The following is a 22690-nucleotide window of genomic DNA, read 5'->3' as shown; positions in this document are numbered from 1 at the left end:
GAGGGGTGAACAAGAGATAGAATCCACACAGGGAGCCAAACCCGGTTGATCGCTCTACAGATACAAGTGCTGCAATGAAGGACTTAACTTTTTGAATTGAGCAGGATATTGGTGAAGGGGGTCAGGAGTCCCTTTTCTTGAAAACCAGGAAAGATACTGAACGTGTTAGAAATGCACCAGCAGTCTGAAGACTGAATCAAAAGAAGAGAACCAGAGACACAATTGATTTGGGCGGAGGGCACGCACCAGCAATCCCAAGACAGAAAGGTGAGTGGGGGGGAGATTCAGCAGTCGAAACACTTCTCTAGGCAAAGTTATTTTTTCTTTATGGTTAGTGGTAGTGCCAGTGAGTAGGATAGAATACGTTTGGACAGAGGATGAAGACGTCCTGATGAGCCCCAGTTTGTTATTTTGTAGAATAGGGAATCCCATTCAGTAGAGGTAGGGCTAGGTGGGGCATTTCTTTACTTTAAGAAACCAGAGTCATTTTTTTTTTTTGTCCATCTAAGTCTGACTTACCACAAATAATTTGTTCCAATTCATCTATTCAAGTGGTAAAATGGAGGGCCGGGATGGGGGGGGGGGTTTAAGGGAGGTAGAACAAAGTCACTACAAACAAAATATACATAAGCTACAAAGAAAGCTAATCTCCTTCAGATGGGCGCAAACAAATTCTTTCCAAAATAAAACCACATTGAATAACTAGGAAAATGCTCTAGAGACATTCATTCTCTGGTGGATTGGGAATCGCTGACATCACTAGATATCTGTTAGCATCTCAAATAGCGCATATATTCATATGAATGAAACATACAACATTTCCAAACTGGGCAAGAGTAAAGTGGGCCTCCACCCAGATTCCATTGGCATTCTTCCCATTCTTTCCTGAGCAGGCCTATTCTGCAGAGGGCTCTCTCTGAAGTTCGAGCCGTGACACGCTCACCTACTGGGACAACGTATATAGCAACATTGGGGGTCAGGGGGTTTCTTATCACGTACTCAGCCCTTTCTCCCCAATCACCCACAACTCAGAATTTACCCCAGAGCAAGATACTAGAGCCTTTCAATGATGGGGTGAAACTTGGAGATTGTTAAAAAGAGGGCACCCCACTACAGTTTGAAGAGTTTACATGGCACAAAGACCTGCCAGAAAGAAAAATATAGAATCAGTTGCGCCATTGGATCAACAACCCCCAGATACACCAGGCAAGGGAAGACGGCCCTCTGCACTCAAACTAACGATGAGGACTCAGACAGAGGGAGTAACTCAACGCTATACATTACTTGAGAGTAACCAGCAGAGACACAGACTCCTTCATATGTCAAAATGAGAATGGGAACTGGGCATAGACAGATCAGATGAGACTTGGTCTCATATTTGGGCAAGAGCCCAGAAAAGCTCAGGTTGTACAACAAAGTATGCTCCTATAACATTTTAATGGTGTGGTATTACACTCCCCAAAGCCTAAGGGCTGGAGGGGATGCCAATATATAGGTAGATTGGGGCATATAACTCGATCTAGATCCCATCATCTTAATCCTAGGAGACACAGGTAATTACGGTTGTTACGGGGTAAGAGGAATGTCCGCCACACTAATTACACAACTTTTAAACACTACCAGACTAACCCTAGCCCTCCCCCCCCCAGCACAAGCTTGGAAGTCAGAGGACCCACACACCTGGTAGTTTTGTGGGGAAAGGCGATTTGCACTTCTTGCCAAAACACACTGTGCAATACACATAAACGCCTGTTGCTGAAGTATTTTTTAATGCAAAGCTGTCGGGGGTGAGTTGTAATATTGGGAAAAACGTACCCGCATGGGATGTGGGAAAATTGTAGATTGTTAAAATATAGATTTGGACATTGTGAACCACCCTAGGATCTAACAGAGGTAATCTAAATCTGCGGTTTAATAACAGATCACATTTAATAAATATGTGCTTAATTGTGTAAGTAGATAATTTGCTGAAAGATTAAAATAAAGTTGAATTAAAAAGAAAGCTTCTATTGATAAGTCTGTGGTTATTCTTTGTCACTGCTGCAAGAAGCGAGAATCATTTCCTCGGAGAAGGGAAGGTTCAGTTCAGTACACCAACCCTAAATGTCTTTGTAAGCACATAAACCCTAATGCATTAATCGAAAAATTCAGATGAGAAGAATTCACTGTTGTGTGTTCCCAGACAAAATATCAGTGATAATCAGGAAGCCTTGGTAGACAGCTGTACATCCTCAACTGGAAGTCATTTCATGTTGCCAGCACATTGTAGCATTGGAGTAGTTTACAGAGAATTAAGTCTGCGTCTATCAACAGCCAATGTAGGTTTCTCGTTTGCCCTAGATTTTTGAAAGTGCAAGCTTAAAAGTTAAAATGGGACCGGATTTACATACAAGGCCAACCATGCAAAGTAGAAAATATATGAATGATCCTTTGGAGGTAATGACATAATGCATGGCCTGAGTGAACAGTATTGCACCATAGGTGCCTTTGCACCCCTCTGAACAATGCAAAGCGCTAACGAATTAGTATCAACCCTCAGTGCCAGGTCCCTCTTAAAATGGATCTTGAAAAGATACTGACAAAACCTGTGGGTCTTGTGTGTTCTATGCCCAAAAACCTTATTTGGCGAGAGCAACTTAAGAGGAATACTGTTTTGATAGCACAATACAGTCAGGAGCATTATGGTGCTTGATCCCAATGTAGGTATACACTCATTGAATACCAACTTCGGCATAGCATTTAGTTGTTAAATGACTACGATAAGAAAAATTGTCCTTCCTTCGCACACCATCACATCTATCCCTTAAACCAACAGCAACAAAACGATACAGAAAAACAGGAAAATGATAAGGCCATGGGTCTCAGTGACCAGACAACAAACTGCGATTAAACCAGTTCACCAAAAAGTAGAACTAAAGAAAGCAGGTATGTTGCATACAATGCAAGGATCAGAGTACCCATTGCCCCTTTGTTTTTTTTTTGTTTTTTTTAAATCAGTAGGCCGAACAAAGCCCATATTTGATATTGTCCATTTTCATTTCATGGTTCAGATCCAAGAAGCTAATGACGAATGTCTTGTATTTCTGTGTTCATTTACAGCCATCAATAGACAGAATACATACCGTAATACCTACCAACGGAGTATTTACTGGGGTCTAGAAATTCCAAAGAAGAAGTATTTCCAAACGCTGGAACACGAATATCCACTCCTTCAGGTGGGCTGGTAGTTTTTGAAGTCCTGTTATAAACCAATCTGCAAATAGGAACGAGACAATCCAGTCATTACTGACAAACATAGGCCCCTTAAGGGAAAGTTACTTTTCAAAGAAAAGGTGGCATACTACAGGAATTATCCAAGTAATTGCTTGCTGCCTCCTTCACATGATCAATTCGGAAAACTGGAGGCAGAAAGAAACAGAAAAACCATACATATTTAACTTGCGCATGAGGCCATCAAACAGGTAACGTCATTGTGAATAGCCCTGGGCAACCCTCATTACGCGCAATTGCTGGCAAACACTCAAAAAAGGCCAAATCAGTAGGATAGCACTAGGTATGGCTGTACACTAGCGTGGTCGATTGCATACAGGGTAAGTCTTGTAAGGCAATGTGAACAAGTCTAGAGACTAGAGATACCAGCGTTACAATGCTACATGTCTTCCCCCATACTCTCATCTTATATATATTCAATTTTGGTAAGAGCTTGCCGAGCAAGGACTCGGAGGTGGGGACAACATAGGCCAATACCAGATGGAAAGGAAACTGAATTTGCGTTCCACTATTAGGACTAGCATGAACTTTAACTAGCATCTACGGAGAAGTGCTTACAGAATGCCCGTTTCAGAAACACACAGATTCTGTACTTTAGCAATTCCAAAAGTGTAGCTTGCAAAATGAATAAATAAATACAAAATGTATAAAAAGAAAAGTTGCTCACAGCACCTGGCAGTGTTGCTGCCAGCCTATAGCCGCCTCCTCTGGCCCACCTAGAATGGAAGCAAATAATGAGGCAGCTCTTCAGAGGAGTTTACAATGGCAGAGCAGGCTGGGCCAGAGGCGCATGGGGAGGGTGGCCATTTCACTTGCACTGGCAGCCAGCCAGGAGATTATATTGGTTATTGAGGCCTTGGGGAGTAGCCTGATGGGTGTGGGCTGGGAGGTCGCGGAGTGTTTTAGCCTGATCCTTATACTCCAAGTTAATGGGCAGTCACATTGGTTTGTCCTGTGTAGGGATCATGGGAGAATGAAGCAAGTCAGAGCCTTCTGGATTCAGAATGCACAGTTCTTTTGAAAAGCACAATACTGCTGTTTAACAAACACTCATAACCCAGGCAATGTTGGTGCAACAGCAGTAGGGTCCCTGGGTTTGCGGGGTGTGGGTGTGTGTAGGTGAACCATGGTGTCACAGACAAGGTCACCATGGAAAACTACTACCACTCTGTTCCTACTATTCTCATCAGTAAAATCTACTCAACTGTGAAACAGTACCTGGGCTTACCCATACAGTATGTTGAAGCCCTAGAGATTGGCTGCAGATCAGAGCTGCCTGGAGAAGGTGCATATGTGAAGGCACAGTTGAAACCAATTTGCATTCCCGCCCCCATTAGGGTCGCTGTGCTGCCGCTGCACTCAGATAGGCACTGAACAGGGCTGTTGGCAAATGTGTGGCAAGTGGTTAACAGGCAAATGAGGTTACATCCATGCGCAGATGTCCATGATCAAATAGGAGGTACTTGGACGCAAGCAAGCAAGCAAGCAAGCAAGGGTGCAGTTTGTTGCCACAATGCATAGTGTGCATCTGAAATGTTCTTTACCTATTGCAGTGTCATTGTGAATACATTAATCTCCAGATACCTTTCTAAGCTGACAAGTGCATAATGAATAAGTGACATGGTCGGATTGGTGAAAATCGTCACATTCCTTTCCACGTCAAAGAAGACAAACACAGGCGACATTGGTGCCCACCTATCTTTGTTGTGCAGGCCAGGTCTCGATTTGATTCCACTACACACGAGTCAGTATTTGACATGCTGTGATGCGTTGTCCTCCTGACCATAATGGGCAATTAAGTTAAATGCATGACAACTGCTCATGAAGAAATCCTCTGCATACCATCCGACTTGGTTCCAATACAGTTCCTGCCAATAAAAGTCATGCATATAATTGTGGTGAAACTCCTGTGCGATGAGATTTTAAACTGCATCAAGTTGCATCTAATGTTAATGGACAAATATCCAAGAAAATGCACCACCTGGCACAAAATACCCCAGCAAATCTTTGAGTGAAGACTCCAAAGCCCCTCCATTAAATGCCATGCAATTGTTATCAAGGTCTCGGCCCTCGTGCGTCGGAACCATTGGCTGCTACATTTCCCAAAATGTCTTTATGGGCAGACATGAAATCCCCCAGTGAAGGGATATTAAAATCTTACAATGCTTTGACCACTGCCACTGTTCTCCTGTGCATCAAATGCACCATTTGCCACTGAAGTTCGAGCAAATCCCTTGCTGGTGGGGGAAACAGCTAAACCACTCTGCAAAGTGTTTGTAATTTTATTAGCCAAACGTACTCAATAATTCACTGTTTGCCATTCCATTTCCTGGAAACGCCTTCTGGGGTGGGGTGTATGGAATCACCAAGTATACCCTTCCCGACAAATGATTTAAGTCAAGTTTGCAAAACCTTAGTGGCCTCGTGCTTCGAAATTGTCACGTTTGTCACTTAATTTCCCCAACAGTCCAGTGGTAGAGACCAAAATACTACACATACCAACTTGATTTAAAATGAGGTTAAAAGCCATTGAAAATTCTCTTAATGTAAATTAGAGCATCAGTTCTACTACAACCATCATTTGTCTGAACGCTGAAATGTTAAGGTTCGGATTGTACTTCCCCCATTTCCCAGGGCTATGCCAATGTCGCCCATTGACCACAAAAGCTTGGGGCCCTGCTATAAATACTTAATTTAGGGATGCCTTTAGAAAGAGTAAGATGCTGCCTTAGCCTTACAAGGAATGCACTTCCACCAAAAGCTTTCCTAGAGAGTTTTAAAAAAGTCTAGGAGATGGGACATCGATGCTTGAAGAAAGTGGATTATTAAAGCTCCTCTCAGAACCATACTGGAAGACGTTACACTGTACAGAATTAAAGGAGAGAAGGGAGGACTTAATTTCAGAAGATGGATTTAGGTTGGGAAAGGATTTGGTGGGGAGCAGAAATCAGCCTCTGTGAAGGTGTGTAAGATTGGTGTATCTTCAATAAGTTACACCTCCCAGTATTCAAGACCACACAATAGTGTAAAAGAACGCTACTGAAGGAATGGTTTTTCAAAAACATGCTACAAGGATTCGCTGCAGACATTGGTAACCTGTCGAGTAGCAGCCTTCAGTAGGTCTCTGGTATTGAAGACCGAGACCACAGTCTTCTATTCAACCCCACCTAAAATCCCTCTCATTCATTGAATTACCCCTTAAAAATCAGTCAAGATGCTAACCCCCTAGGTTTTGAGAGTCTCCAACCAAGTTAACTGTGTTGCAGCACCAATTAGAATTAAGTGGGCAAAGCCATAGTGGTGATGCAATGAACGGTATTCATGAACAATATTGTTTTTCATACATTTAAACCAAAACAAGGTAGATTTCATTAGGTAGTGAAAGAGTAACCGAAGAATGGAGAGGGAAAGGTTTGGGTAATAAAAATTCCAGAAGAGTTTGAGAACTGAAGAGATCAATACAAAAGCAACCTGTCCGAGACCATGTACCTTTGTAAAATGGATTTGAGCAGGTGGCGACTAGAATCCCAATGGTCAGAGCAAACAAAATGTGCCTAGACCCCAGCAAAGTGTTGAGGAATGGGGATGCAGACAGGGAACAGTAATGAAAAGTGGGCATACGGGAGATAGGAAGGAAGGTTAAAGTCTCAATGGGAGGTGGGGCAGGCTGGAGGGACCATGTGACTGGTTACACAGGGAAGCAAAATAGAACACTACAGGAGCAGTTGTACAGATATAAGCTAAGCAGCGAAAACATGTCTGTAGGAAGAGACCCCCGATTTGCTGCTGTGTAGAGGAGGTTCAGTCCAGAGGCTTGACCACTCCTCCTCTACAACAGGGCACCAGTAGCATGGAGGGCCCAAACGCCTGTGTACAGGAGACAACCAGGCATAATCAGTTTCCAATGGGATCAATCATGCCACTGAAGCAAAGGCTATTTGGGGACGCACCTATGCACTACACATAAAAATGAACACCGGAGGCATCAGAGAAGCATTTACACGTGTGGAGTAATTTTGATAAAACAAATACAAATGGATTGTTACCGCAAGACAAAATAGATATACTAGTGCATCACAATATGTAATGCAATTTTAAGCTAAGTTGCACTAGTGGTGTTAAGATTTTTCCAAATGCAACCCTGCTTGACAGAAGAGCCCACCAACTAACAGTCAGATGTGGGATATATAGACCCACTCAACAGTATTTTCCCACATCACCAAGCTGCATTTGCACAGAAACAGCAAAATGGCTGCGCTGGCTCCTGTGAGCGCCATGGCCTCACAACTGTTTTGCAGCAACAAAAAGATGGCTGCAACTTCTTGCCAAGCATACATGGGGCAGGATGGAACAAGGGGACACACTGAAAGAGCGTGCCAGTGTATTTTGACATATACAAAAGGAAGAAAGTGAAAAGGCAGCAGTGCTTTGCTGAAAACCCCAAAATCCCCATTGAAAAAGAAACTTTCACCTTTCCAAAAAATGCTGCTTTGACGCTAATTCCATCTGTTCTTTCTTAAACCACTGTGATCAATAAGACCCTGACATGCCCAGGATATCTCACCGTGCTTCAGCAAAACCAGGCATGATTTCTGGATGACGGGCCCTGTCAAACCAACTTTGAGAAAAAACAAGGAGCTTCACTTTTCCCGCACAGGAAAACACGTTCATTTCTTTACAAATCTATCAAAGCTCAGTAGTTAAAAAGAGACTCCAGCTATCTGAGCCATGTCAATTTCAATGCATCTGTGCTTCAGAAAAAATACAAGAAAATAACCATGGCTGCAAGGCAATATTGGGAAGTCAGATGGCAAAATCGAATTTGAAAGGACATGCTAGCAGTTTTCACCACATGTGTACAAATGGGCTTTGCAAAACTAAAGGAGAAAAATGGCTGTTTAAAAAGTCAACTATTGAATGAAAGCCTGCCAGTACCTAGCAATGTGAATGGGTTTGTGGCTGGTGAAAATACATACATGGGCCCTTTTATTCCACAGGCTTGTTTTAATTCAGGACCAAATATCAGAAAAGAAAGGTTTTAAACAACCTTGGCTGGATTTGCAAGCTTTCAAAAACGGGTTATTCCAGTTGGCAGAGATAAAGCTTCCGCCTAGGAAGGGAGCCACCATAAACATCCAGGACACGAAAAGTGATAACTGCTAGCTTGAAAAACTTTGAATGGGCCAAGACAAAGAAAGTTCACACGCTCGCCAGACATTCGTCTGTGTTCCAGGCTGGGACAAAAGAAGTTCTGGGACACTAACCTGTGAAGTGGAGGGGGCCATAAAATCTTCAAACTGGGAACCCCCACCCCACACAGGGCTGAAGTGAAAGTTGGTGGCAGCTGAAGAAAGAAAAAAATGGTCCAGTGACAGACTAAGGACTGCCATTTGCTTCCAAAGACTATTTAATAAATAAACTTTAAAAGACTTATCTCTGCAGCAAGACTTTGTAAAAATGCAAAAATCTGATTTTATGGGCTTTCATTGAAGACATGGTAGAATTCATTGACACTTTAGGGACAGAAATGGCAAAGTATTGACGGATTACTATAAAAGCATCCATGTTACAAATGCAAAGTTTTGTACATGCATCCCTTATCATCCACATCCACGTATAAAGTTATAGAATTTTGAGTAGTATAAATCCCATTGAAAAGCACCAAAAACTGGTATAAGGATGAAACAGAGTCTCACAAACTGGAAAATTGGACTGCTATGTGCTGGATAAAATATGTAACCTGCTTATGTAAGTGTTTAGATGTTTCCACTGTATGAAGGTGCCATTTAGGGCAAAAATTGCTTTTAAGTAAAGTAATTGTGGGAGGTTTTGACATTGTAAAACTCGCATCACAAATCTGACATCATTTTGCTGAAATCCAACCAGCTGAGAGCGAGGCGGAGACGATCACCCTTGTCCAATCCCGTTGTTAGAGGCAGGTTTAGTTAAGCCTGCCCCAGCCATATACTTTGAGGATGTCACTATGCATTATAAATATGAGGCCCTGACAAGACTATAGACACTCTTCCTGAAGTTCCTGCGCTGTGTTCCTGTTCCATCCAGATTCCAGATCCCAACTACAAGGCCAAAGCATTGCTGACCATACTCCAGGGCCCACTGCAAAACCCAAGCAGTGCTGATCCTATTCTGAAAACCCACTAATCTCCCATTAAAAAGGGAAAAGCAGTGGTACCTTTTGCATCCTGAACAAGCCTGGCTTGCTGCCCCCTAGCTGCATGCCCGCTGCAATCCTGCCATCCAGCTGATCTTTAGTATCCAGTGACCAGAATTGCCATTCCACTCCAGTGCCATCCGGTGACCAGAACTGCCCAGCTGTTTGCCAGGCGTGCCGCCGTGTGGTGACCAGAACCTATTGACAGTCCAAAATCCCAAAACTAAAAAGATGGACTGCGAGTATAAATCACCAACCACCCCATAGAAATCTATAGTATACCTTGTCTTGCCTTGGTCCTTATTGTACTCTCCAAGTCATCCTATCCTTATCCTGATAACTTGTTGAAACGGTCAGAGTCATTCTTGCAACCCTGCCCTTGATTTCTCGTGCAAGCACCATCTCTTTAGTAATCTTGTCTTGTGTAATCCTAAAACATTAGTCCTATTTCGAATGATTTTACTGGTTTCCGCCAGGGTAGGGCGCTGGGATGACACAGTTGAAATCGGGAATCAACCCTGGATCTTACTGTCTCCCTCTTTGGTGAGCTAGCCTGAATACTCTAAAGTAGAACTGTTCTTGTCACAACTGATTTCCTTTCATATTTTACGGCTCATTTTACTCAAAGCGCACCTTTTTATATCTTGTACAACTCCTCCAATTTACCAGCTAGAGACCTAGTTTCACTACTAGAATATCCCTGGGATATACCTCTATCCCCGCACCCCAAATCAGTTTATTTCACCCGTTTTTATTAAAAAACGTTTGGGTAATTTCAGGCAGGAATTGAAAAATTGCAAAGTTTCCAACGTGTCATTTTGCTGCAATGGGTTTTAAACTTTCCAATCATTTTCGAACTGTATGCTCTTGGTAAACCATTCTTTGTCATTATTAGCGTCATTGCATTCTTGCTTTAGTGAGGAATTATATTTGCTTCAAGGTGTCATTTCATAACATTGCAAAGGGTTTAAACCCTGTTTTTCTCTCTTATTTGGGGAGGGAAGGTCAGATTCGGATTCCGTTTCCCGTTTCTTATTCCTGATTACCTGCTGCTTCTGTTTATCCACTCACAATTGATTATTTATAGGTTGAGGGAACATTGCAGGGGGAAATTCTAACTTGGGTGCTATTTTTCCTGAATCAAAAATTGCACCTATTCCGCTGTGCTGTCTTCCACTAGAAAGTTAAACCCAGTGCATTGCTCACATTCTCATTGTAATTATCACCCCATTGGTGATTGCTGCCCCATATTAAAAAGTGTATGATTTCTTTTGAATTTTAAAATAAATATTGCATTTTATAAACCAGCCTGGTTAATGGTCCATTGTGACCCGGGGTATTTGAAAAGGGTGTGTGATACGAGTGGTGTACCATCTCAAACTGAATCCATATAATATAAAGAAATAAACATTTCAGTCGTGCACTGCATACTAGGCTGAGACCAAGGTGTGCGTCGCCTGACTGAAATCGTTAAGAACAAGTCTGGGAGGGTGCAGGTTCTGCTGACTGATTTGGGCGTGCGGGGAAGGGGAGGAGCACAGCCATTGCAGAAAGTCATCGCCTTAGACAGAGCCAGCAGCATACACCAATGTTATTTGGGTGGGTTCACAAAGCAAACAGTTATGCCTATTCTTCATTTGCTTCTACTGCGCTTCCGCTCTGCCTACCAAATCTGCCTGCCTTCCTAGCTTCATTTGATGCCTGGCTCATATGGTACACTAATTGCTAAGAGGGCCTCCAAGCACCAACTTGCACACTTATGTCTCGGAGTGCCAGGAAAACAATGATCGGATGAATTTATGGGGGCTAGGTGAAAATAGGACCCTTGAGAGTGCAACGGAGAGAGGTTATCGTGGTATAGGTGAAAAGAGGACGCTTGAGAGTGCAACTGAGAGGTTATCGTGGTAGCTACCAAACCCCGTATTATTAGTCCCTTTAAAGAAACAATGAGAACAATTCTGTTCATGAAAACATCAAGATCGTGTATGTTACTGAGTTACTCTGAAACAAAATCGAGATTAAGAGTCAATTGGATAGTATGCAACCTAATGCTGTGCGCTCATTACACATTAAATTCAGATTGGGAATGCCGACATTGGCCTACTGCTTAAAAAAGTGGGTTTATATGTTGACAGACAAATGCCCTTGTTGCAGTCTAGTAATTGCATCGAAAATGAGAAGCATTTTATCTTAATTTGCCCAGCGTACATAAAACCAAGAAGATGGTACCTTAAACTGAGATGTACCGGGTACAATATCAGATGTGCAATTGAAGCAGTGTTTCTATGTAGAAGCACATTACGTCACTACGCACGCAGTAGCGAAATATCTATTGAGTGCATGGTGCGGTAGGGCAGCATTGATAAAGGTGGTGGATCAATTTCTAATATGAAGTGCATTCAGTCTTTGAAGCTGGATTCAAGATGAGGCGGTTGTGTTTCATACGAACACTGCACTGTGCTCCAACTGTGTCAGGAACTCAATAAATATAATGGAATTATAATGCCAACAAGTTATGTCACTAATAAGAACCAACATAAGCACTAGGAAGTAGTGACTGATGTATTCGATTTGTCAGCCACTGAATGGAAGTAAGGCGATAGACACTAGCTGCAGAAAATACGTTTATTCTGTAATATGTGTGCAGTATGCCATCTTTGAAGTGCAGATTTGTCTTCTAGTTATGTAAGCAAGTGTTTAGTTATATTGTACATTGTGAATTTGTAGGACTTATTTGGGCACATGGTTGTTGAAACCTGGGCCTTAAAACAGGCACTATGAGGGAATAGATGTTTTCACATTAGATCCAGGAGATATGGCCAGTGTGAATGTAGCAACCATACGGAAATACTTCAAGAAATACAGTTAAGTTATAATAAATTAGGACTATGCACTTAGATCTCATTTGATTAATCTTAGCTCATTGTATTTTAAAGCATTGCATTTAAGATTGTATTGACAAATATGACTGCTAATGTTTTTCATTTCTCAACAGACCAAGCAGCCGAGGAAAGGGTTGAAGACGATTGTGGAAGACAGCCAAACCAGTGATCCCAGCAAATTGATAAACCTGGTTTGTGCCCAGGGTACCAGGCGCTAGCATGAAGTTTTGTGCACACTTGGAATCAGTCCCGCCTTGAAGAACCGTACCTATTGGAGGTCATGCCCACAGCTGTCAAATTAAAAAACCAAAGAACCTGGCGGCATCTGTATGACGTATTTTTGTTTTATGGACAAACATCCAAAATAAACATGCTTGATTCAAGGACAGAGTTCGTTCAACAATTTTATCTAGAATCAGGTTTTCCACCAAATGCAAATTTTAAATATGCAGCACGTGAGCATCATGCACTGAGAAAGAGGGAACATTTGCTGGTCTGATATTGGAATGAGGGATGCCCATAAAAAGGAAAGGAAGAACAAGTTACTTTCTTACCTTGTAACATTCTTTCAATGGGATGTTCCGATGACGTATTCCACATCTATGACAGGTAATCACCACAGCTGTGCTGCTTCGGAAAATTTTCGGCGTCTGCTTCCTGCGTCGATGAAGTCGATATGCCCGTTCGAGGACCTCCTTGGATGGCTGACGTCATCCGATGTTATATGTAAGATGCACGACGCCCGTAGCCTCAGTTGTAGTTTTTTCCCCAGAACGTGTGGCACCAATCTTCTGCCAGTATTACTACAGAAAGCCTTGCGGAAACCAAAGCTGCAATCGCATAAGAAATTCTGTAGAGGGGCAAGCTGGGAGGGTTCGATGTGGAATACGTTGTCGGAACATCCCATCGAAAGAACGTTATCAGGTAGAGAAATTAACTTCTTCGAGGGGATTGGTTCCTCCGACGTATTCCACATCTATGACAGACTCCCAAAGCAGTACCAACGCATGGAGGTGGGAAAATAATTTCGAATTTAAGAATGCCCAATCAAATTGCAGAATAGAGGACCGCCTTACCAAAGGCTAAGTCTTGTCCATGGAAAGAGTCCAGGGAGTAATGTTTTACAAAAGTATAGACAGAGGCCCATGTGGCTGCTTCAGAAATGTTATGAATGGGAACACCCCTCTGCAGAACAGTGGAGGCAGCCACACCCCTAGTAGAATGGCCCCACAAGCCTACCGGAGGGTCCTTACCCGCCAGACGGTAGCATTCCGAAATGGTCAAGATAATCCATCTTGACAAGGTCTGCTTAGTAACAGCTTGACCTAAATGCCTTCCAGCGTATCCTACAAAGAGCTGATCGTCCACTCTGACTCTGATCCAAGCTTAACGCTCTCCTAGGATCCAACCTATGGAGCCTCTCCTCTTCCTTACCACGATGCGGAGTAGGATAGAACGCCGGAAGAATGACCATCTGGCTTATATGAAATTCCGACACAACCTTTGGAAGAAAAGAAGGACGAACCCCAAGGACAACCCTGTCCTTATGGAACACCTGGAAAGGTGGCTTGGCGGATAGTGCCTGCAACTCTCACTCTGCGAGCGGAAGTAACCGCAACTAATAATACAATTTTAAAGGTCAGTCTCAAAGGACAAGAATGTAAAGGCTCAAACGGAGCTCCCATGAGGAACTTTAAAACCAAATTCAAATCCCATCCCGGGCACCTGGAAAGGCGACCGTGGAAAAACGTGAGTTAGCCCTTTCAGAAAATGAGAAATCCAAAGGAATTTTAAAATAAGAATACTCCTCAGATGAGCACTTAAATATGGACAGCGCCGCCAGGTAACCTTTAACGGTACCCACTTGCAGGCCCTTGTGGGCTAACGAAAGCAAAAAAAGACAGAACCACAGGAATGGCACATGAAAAAGGATCCACATTCCTAACCCTGCACCAGTCACAGAACTTTCTCCAACAGCAACGGTACAGGGACTTTGTTGCGGGCCTTCTGGCCGAAAGCAACACTTCCATCACATCTTCAGGGAGGTCCCAATCCTTAGATCTCAAACTTTCAGAAGCCAAGCATGAAGGTTGAGAGACTTGACCTCTGGATGGAGAACATGACCCCCCCTCCCATGAGAGCAGATCGTCTTGGTAGGGAAGACTGTGTGGAGGGCAGATGGACATGACGAGAAGGTCCGGGTACCACGTTCTCCTGGCCCATGAGGATCATTCGGGAACCGAACCTCTGTAACCTCTGCAGCACTTGCGGAATGACGGGGACTGGAGGAAACACGTACAACAGTGGGAAGGACCACTCCACTACGAACGCGTCCCCCAAGGCTCCTCTTGGAGAAAATTCCCACAAGCAGCATCTTTCGCACTTCCGGTTGACACTGGTGGCGAATAGATCCACTTGTGGGATCTCCTGGAGAATCTCCTGAGCCAGCTCCCACTCATGAGAGACCGTGCTCTGCCTGCTAAGAGCATTCACCGCCTCGTTTTCGTCTCCGGCCAAATGAACTGCCGAGATCAACTGGCCCAGAACCAGAACTGCATCGCCTCTCTGCACAGAGGGAGAGATCCTGCCCTCCCCCCCCTTTTTGTTGAGGTAGTGCATGGCCACTGTATTGTCTGTCAGAATCAGGACATTCTTCCCCTGCACAGAGAGCAGAAAAGCCTTCAGGGCTAGCATGATGGCCCTTAGCTCCAACAGATTGATATTGAGTCGGGACTCTGACGGAGACCACCGACTGCTGACTGTCAACTTGTTGGCATGAGCTCCCCATCCCGTGAGGGATGCATCCGTCATGATCGTCACATCCGGCCAGGGTAGCCAAAATGGAGCCCCCTTCATCGGATTGCCTTCAGCTGCCCACCACAGAAGATCCTGGGCGACCGAGGGCGGCACCTGAACGGGATCCGACATCCTGCAGGAGGACTGGGACAACTGCATCTTGAGAGCCCACTGCAGAGATCTCATCCGCAGCCTGGCCTCTGGCACCAGAAGAATGCAGAATGCCATGAGGCCGAGTAGCCTCAAGAACGCGAACGCCGGGAGACTCTGGGCACGTTGAAACTTGTCCACCATCTGCAGAATGTGATGAGCCCTCACCTGGGGAGGTGAACACTGCCCCAGAGATGTGTCGAGCACTGCTCCGATGTACTGGAGCCGCTGGGTAGGTGTCAAGTGGGACTTCAAGTTGAGGGAGAATCCCAGCTTGCGAAGGGAGTGGCAGGTAACTGACAGATCCAGGACTCAATCGTCCAGATGGGGGGATTCACGTCTACCCCTCTTTCCTGAGATATGCTGCCACCACCACCATGAGCTTGGTGAAGACCCTCGGGGTGGAGGTCAATCCGAACGGCAGGACCAGAAACTGAAAATGCGAGTCGCCCACCGCGAACCTCAGGTACTTCTTGTGCTTGGGATGAATCGGCACATGAAAGTAAGCGTCCTTGAGGTCGAGAGACACCAACCAGTCCTGAAGTTGAAGGGCCTGGAGGACTTGAGAAAGAGTTACCATCTTGAACTTGTCCTTCCTGAGGAGCTTGTTCAAACCACGCAAGTCTAGGATGGGTCTCAATCCCCGTCTTTTTTCGGGATAAAAAAATATGGGGAATACCATCCCTTGTTCCTCTCCGCTACAGGCACCAGTTCTATGGCACCTTTCTCCAGCAGGGATTTGATTTCCTGCGCAAGGAGCGGATCCAGACTCTTCAAAGAGAGATTCCCTAGTGGATTGTTGCGAGGCCTCTGCCGGAAAGGAAGACAGTAGCCATGGGCTATGATCTCCAGAACCCACACATCTGAAGTAATGGCATGCCACTCTACAAGATGCTGCGCCAGTCTTCCCCAAACCAGCGAACCATGGGACATGGCCTCATGACTGAGCTGAAGCAGCTGCGACAGTGCCTGACGGCAAAGAGGCAAATGCCCAAGTGGCTTGATCACCTCGAGTAACTTGTTTTCCACTTTCGGTACTCCTACGTTGGCCCCTTTGACTGGCCGTTCCCCCTCGATCTACCAAAAGAAGAGTAATATCGAAAGGAACCTCCCCTCCATTGCTGTCCCCTAGGATGAAAAGGCGGAGGTTGGCAGACTGCAGCACTCAACGACTTTGCTGCAGCTTTGGAGGGCTGCAACCTCTCAAGGCTCTCGTCAGCCTTGCTGCCAAAAAGATGTACTCCATCAAAGGGCATGTTGAAAAGCTGGGCTTGTACCTCAGGAGCAAACCCGGACTTCCGCAACCACGCAAATCTGTGCATCACGTTGCTCGCCGCCATGGACCGGCTGACACAGTCTGCCATGTTCAGACCAGACTGAACGGATTCACACATGGCATCCTTGCCATCCTGAACAAGGGCAAGATAACCATCCCGTTCCTCCCCTTCAGGAATATGTTCAGCCGCCAAAGAGACAGAATTCCACAGAGTGTGAGTGAAACGTGCTAAGGCGCACACACAGAGTGTTAGGGAGAATTCTCTCTTTAGGCTGAATTTCCTGACCTAGTGAGTCCCCCAGCAGCTTTGATGGATTTCCGGAGTTTGTTTTTTTCTCCTGCCAAGAGAGACTCTTTTTCACCCACTCTTGGACGTGTTTTATGGGCTATGGGGTACTTTACTCCATAGGGTCTCATGTGTTTTTACTATGTGTGTTACACAGCACCCTCCGTGCAGTAACACAGGGGTGTCATAGTGACACCCCACCATAGACTCCATACCCTGGGACTGACTACTGTCTCCCAGGGCATGTAAAGTCACCATTGACTTCACTAGTCCCAAATTATTAACAGAAAAATTACAAACCATCATATTGTGGACGTACTGGTCGGGGCAATTCGATTGCCCCGGGGTCTGTTAGTCGAGGGGGCATGTCTCCGTTCCCCCTGATCGAGTTTTGGCTGGTGGCAGTGGATACTACTTTTTATATTCGACTGCGAATATTTCCCTATGGGATTTTCCCATTGTTCAAGGCTACCAACTTTAATTATTTAATTCTCATAGCCTCGAACATACCGCCGGTTTATTTAATTAATATTAATTTGCCGGTTGGTATTTTTTGCCAGGACTCGATTCTAAAATGGCGTTTGTGTTCTCTTCTGTGACTCCAACCGAAGTCGAGCCCTTTGTTCCACTTTTTGGCGGACTTCTCCACAGAAGCCTCCAAAAGTGGTGCCACTCTGTCTGGGTACCACAGGGGTGTGGGAGGGGGGTTTAGGCACCCTGGACTGAGTTACCTTGGTAACTCAAGTCGCACTCTTGTGTGATTGGCCCAAGTGGTGAGCCGGCCGGCTCACCACTTAGCATGTTTGATTGACAGCTAGGCTGAGTGAATGGGGTATGCTGCATAAAAACAGGGCTTTGGGGACTTGAACTTCAAAGTCGCCACAGGACCTGAGAATCCGACGAGGGAGAAGCCGAGCCGACCTACCACGACGACACCACCGGTGGAGCTCTGCGGAACCGACTCACCACTTCCCGACAACAGAGAAGATCTCCCAGCTGGAGAGGCTTCTTCCCCTGACTGGTGGGCACAACCAGTTTTACCTTCTTTCTTCGCACCCCAGACCGGTTTGTGGTCGAACTGCCCGTGCCAAGCACCCCGGCGGCCGGATAGCCACTCACCACTGAACCACGAATCAACGGACCGCTCCTTGTACCTGAGAAACTCTGCGGCTGGTTTCTTCCCTGGCAATGCAACGGACTCCTGTCTTCCTCCACAACGAGATCCTCTCTTCCCCCGGACGAAGCACCGACTTGCATCCGCTACCAGGAACAACTGCCCCCGCTAGAGTGTTCTCACCACTTTAACGTACTGTGTCCGCCAGGCCTCCCTTTCTAAAGATTGCTACAAGGTAGTAACCACCCCTTAACCTTCTGGACTGGGCTGGCCGCCTTGACCCTCTAACTGGTCCCTTTCTGTGGTCCAACTCCTTTTTGAACCTTTACAAGACTTTTGTGCACTGCAACCGTGTGACCTTGGACACATTTCGTTTGATACTCTTAAAGTGGATCCGGCCTATGGAACTCTAACTTCACGGTTTTACTTTGCCTTCCTCGCTTGTTATGTTCTTGTAAAAGTGTTGGGGTCTGTTTCAACTTATTCTCTGCTTTTCTCTCCCTTTTACAAACAAACTATTAGAGTGCCATCTACGTTAAGCGCTCACCGCTGTCTGAAAATAAGTGGGGCTTTACTTAAGACTTGTAGAATATTCTTTTAAGGGAGTGTATATCTTTTAGTGACCATGTTTTTGAATTGCTTACTATTAGTGCCTGTGTGTTTTTCTAGATGTGGTTTTAAATAGATAATTATCTCTCTTTTACACCAAGCCCTGGTCAGTGTTTACTTGTTCTATTGTGTTCTCTTGACCTATTCTGAATACTCTGTATACTGCCTAACTCTTCTTGAGGGAAGTCTGACTGCTCAGCCACAGACTGCTACCAAGTGGGTTTACTGCCAAACACCTGTAGTCTTAAATCTTTTGCGGTGGTCCCAGAAGGAACTGCACAGGTTTCTGCCTAACACAGAGTTGGCTGCCTGTAAAGCCATACCCCCTGAAAAAAAAAACACTTTCTTCATCCAGCCATCAAAACGTTCATCGTCCCTATCAGGAGGGATGGTAGGGTACGACTCCTGCTTTGCCGGGGCCGTAGTCGCCTGCACCATCAAACTCTCTGGAGTGGGGTGCATCGTCAAGTAGCAGGGGTCGTTACTGGCTGGACGGTATTTTTTTTCAGCAACGACTTGCTCACTGCCGGGAGACTCTCCGGAGCAATCCAAGCTGCTGCTACCCTTCTCTCTAAAGCCATATGAAATGGCAGCACCGGGTCAGTGGGTGGACCTTGATCAAGGATATCCGTCAGGTCATCCTGCAGAAAATCCACTGGTGGCGCAGACCACCCCAAGTACTCCATCACCCTCGACATGAGACGCCGGTATGAAGACTTGCCATGAGTGCAAGGCTCTGGCCTATCGAACTCAACCTCCGGAGAAGTGTCCAGACCACTGGCGTCGTGCAAAGACCCGACGCAGGTCTTCCAACTGGCTATGACCAGACAAGGGTTCGTCAGGAACCTCATCAGGAACCAAACCTTCATCAGACCCTTCATCCACCTCAGGGATGTAATCCAGAGGCTGGGATAAAGCCCTGGATGAAGGCACAGAAAAAGGTTCAAATACAGGCCTCACTGACTTCACCAGGGCCTTCCTCAGAGTTGCCACGGATGCATGGGGTACCTCTGGTAAAACCTCCACAAAAGGCGTTGAGGGCTTCGAAGGAATCTGCTTCGAGCCGATGGCTTAGACACAGGCCTCGAGGGTGGTGCACCGAGCAGGTCCTTCGATGGCCTCAGCACTGGGACCTGGAGCAGGCATGGCTAGAGCGATCTACCTTGTCCGATCGGGACCTCGATGGCTCCCGATCATCGTGCCGAAGGCATGCGAGTGGTGGCCCTAGCGCGTTCCTTGCCAGCTTCTCTCGAAGGCGCAGACGGAACAGAGCCCTGCGATTCGAAAATTGCCATCATTTTCTTAGGAAATGAGTCCCATTCCGCAGGAGAGGAATGCTTGGTAGGACAAGCTACCCGCCGTCTGGCGGAGTCCTCGGATGAGGACGGGGAAGGCGACCTGCGACGGCCCTTCTGCGAGTGCCTAGAAGAGGCAGAGGGATGGCAGGAACCACTCCGGGACCGAGATCCCCCCCCTGGATTTACGCCGATGCGGAGAGTCACCCCTCAAATAATCGGTCGAAAGCCCAGCGGATTTCGACTTTTGGGGTTTGGAAACTCACCAACTGATAGCTTCTTCCGCTCCCTCAAGGCCTTAGACATCAAAGACTAGCAATCGTCACACTCATCAGTGGCATGCTCCTCGCTGAGGCACCAGAGGCAGACGTCATGCAGGTCCGTAAGCGACATCTTGGAACCGCAGTCCCGACACTTCTTGAAGCCCGACCGCGGGGTAGAAGAAGACAAAGACATGATATCTTCACAAACACCAAGTTCGAAGAACCGATAGAAACAGAAGAACCGAGGCGCACTGAGATCTCCGAAGCGAACACGTTCGCGGAAAAACCGGAACTGAGGCTAGGGGCGTTGTGCGTCCTACATATAACATTGGGTGACGTCAGCCGTCAAGGAGGTCCTCGAAGGGGCGTATCGACATAGGATGCCGAAAATTTTCTAAAGCAGCACAGCTGTGGTGATTACCTGTCATAGATGTGGAACACGTCAGAGGAACCAATCCCCTCGAATGTAGGTTTGCTAAATTACAGCATGAAGTAGTCAATAAATGTCTTCGTGATTAATTCCCGCACAACTTGAAACATTTGGGACTGGAGTTTGGGATGAGGGGTGAATGAAATTCCTGGTTTCTACCAAATTGTGACGTAAGCAGTAACAGCTACTCGTTAAGCAGGTGGGGGAAACATTTTAGCATTTCTGGGTATCTCTTAAGGTAGGGGCACTCAAGTTCAGAACGAGCACATCCAGTGGGCCACTGTGTGCTTTCATTACTTTGCAAAGTGTAAATAACTAGATCGATACAGTAAATAGGAGTATGTTGCCCAGACATAAATTTAAAAGAAAAACAAAATCTTATATGAAATCCTATTTTGTGTCACTATTGTCCAATGTTTGTTGATCACTGGCTTTTTTGTTAATATGGTATTTTAGTTCTTTGTTGGTATTAAACTCCCTTTCAATTAAAAATAGGCACTTACAAATTCCTACTCCAATAGACCATCGCTTTTCTATTGTGCGCTCCATCCCTTGTACTAGACCTTAGTAAGAGTACCACTGACATAAGTTGCCATAAAGACATTTTGGAAACCACATGTGACCAAGCCCTGGACCACGACCTTTGGAGTATTCCATCAACCATGGAGCTGTGGCCTTCCTCATATAACGTGTCACCATGACTCTGCTCTTATGGACCACAATATACTTGCTACTACCTGGACAAAAAGGACCCTGCACATCAAACGTCCCCTCCTTTGCATGATCACATGGGAACCCACATATGGTAAACACTTAGGGTGGGGTAACTGGAAAGGGTGTTGCATCAGGCACACACTCCAACTGTGTATTTTACTTACATATACGGTTTGAGCCATGGGTATTATGGTTCAGCCCACAAACCTGCGCTCTTGGTAGGTCATGTGGCACAATGTGCTTTTCTCTGCCTGTCCGAAGAATGCTCCATTTCTTTAAGTCAGGCCCCAAAATGTTCACTTGCCACTAGTCATTGTGAGCGATATAAAGTCTGGCAAGTAAGCAATGGTGTACTGCAGGTATATGGAGAACAGAGGGGATACAAGTTGCTTTATTACCTGGCTAGTAGCTTGCAACTTGCAATGTTTACCCCTGTTTAAGTGACAGTGGGTTTGAGGTAAAGATAAAAAGAACCTGAAATGTTTGCGGCTGTAAGCAGATGTTTCTTTTTCTTAGATCTCATTTATCACAATCCAAACAAAAGTGCCAAGTAAAAGGATGTGATTCGTGCAATGCCGCCATGTTACACATCTCAGTGAAGGAATGCCTATGGATGTCACAATCGCTGCCTTTTCTCTTGTCCACGTTGATACGGACATCTTTGCCAGTTGGAGATTAGTGGAGTGATCAGTTGTCCAACATAATCCATGCCAATAAGCGCGCCAAAAAGCAATTCGCCTCTTTGTGCTGAACCAAAAGCTGGAAACAGACAAGGGCCTTCAGGTTTTCAATTTTAGCAACATCCTCTTACCTCAACGCTCTTTTGGCACCCAGCATGGGATGATAGGTCTGGTCCAGGCAAGCATACCGAGAGATCACTTATTGGGTTGGGTTTATAGGACATGCCAAGATGACCAGAGACCTACATACCAGGCATGGGTGCACTAGGCCAACCTTTTCCATAGAACGCACATGTTAACACACAATATTTCAACAGGACCCAAATCAAATCTACTCTGTAGAAAACGTGTAGTGAACTACAGTTAAACAAAAGTAGCAGCACAGACAGTAGTAGAAGGGCACAACCAGTACCAATAGAGTTTAGGAACCAGATGTTTAGAACACATGCCAGAGAAGTACTAGTTTCAACAGAACAGGAGTTATTAGTATTACGAATACCATTAGTGGTGCTTCTACTAGCCGCAGTAATAGTAGTCTTATTGCTATCGCCAATTACTAGTAATATTACAACTGCCACTATTAATTATTCTACTGGTTCCATTTCCACTGATACTACCACTAGTATATATACCAGCACCACCATCAGCACTGCAGTAACAGCCTACCATCACTACACTAGGCCTACAGCGATTACTGCTTGAAAAACGAGGACTAAAACTACCAGTATTAGTACAACCAACTTTGGTACTGCC

At 45.4% G+C, this 22690-nt stretch overlaps 1 protein-coding gene and 1 long non-coding RNA gene across 3 annotated transcripts in view; one reads left to right on the top strand and one right to left on the bottom strand.

Moving 5' to 3' along the window:
- The window catches only part of LOC138582344 (uncharacterized), a 253519-nt gene extending 240811 nt beyond the window's left edge, over positions 1-12708 (top strand). The window contains exon 4 of the long non-coding RNA XR_011305012.1: positions 12438-12708. This is a non-coding gene — a long non-coding RNA (uncharacterized lncRNA). The remainder of the gene's footprint in view (positions 1-12437) is intronic.
- The window catches only part of PLA2G15 (phospholipase A2 group XV), a 346700-nt gene that overhangs the window by 174748 nt on the left and 149262 nt on the right, over positions 1-22690 (bottom strand). The window contains exon 3 of one of the 2 annotated variants that reach the window (XM_069653570.1): positions 3123-3253. In XM_069653570.1, the coding sequence (XP_069509671.1) occupies positions 3123-3253 (131 nt within the window). The remainder of the gene's footprint in view (positions 1-3122; positions 3254-22690) is intronic. The other variant, XM_069653579.1, reaches the window with a different exon arrangement.

This window comes from Ambystoma mexicanum, chromosome 1p (assembly GCF_040938575.1).
Source record: "Ambystoma mexicanum isolate Mex_15411 chromosome 1p, UKY_AmexF1_1, whole genome shotgun sequence".
In the NCBI taxonomy this organism is placed as follows: Eukaryota; Metazoa; Chordata; class Amphibia; order Caudata; family Ambystomatidae; genus Ambystoma; species Ambystoma mexicanum.
This window is presented reverse-complemented; position numbering and strand designations above follow the sequence as displayed.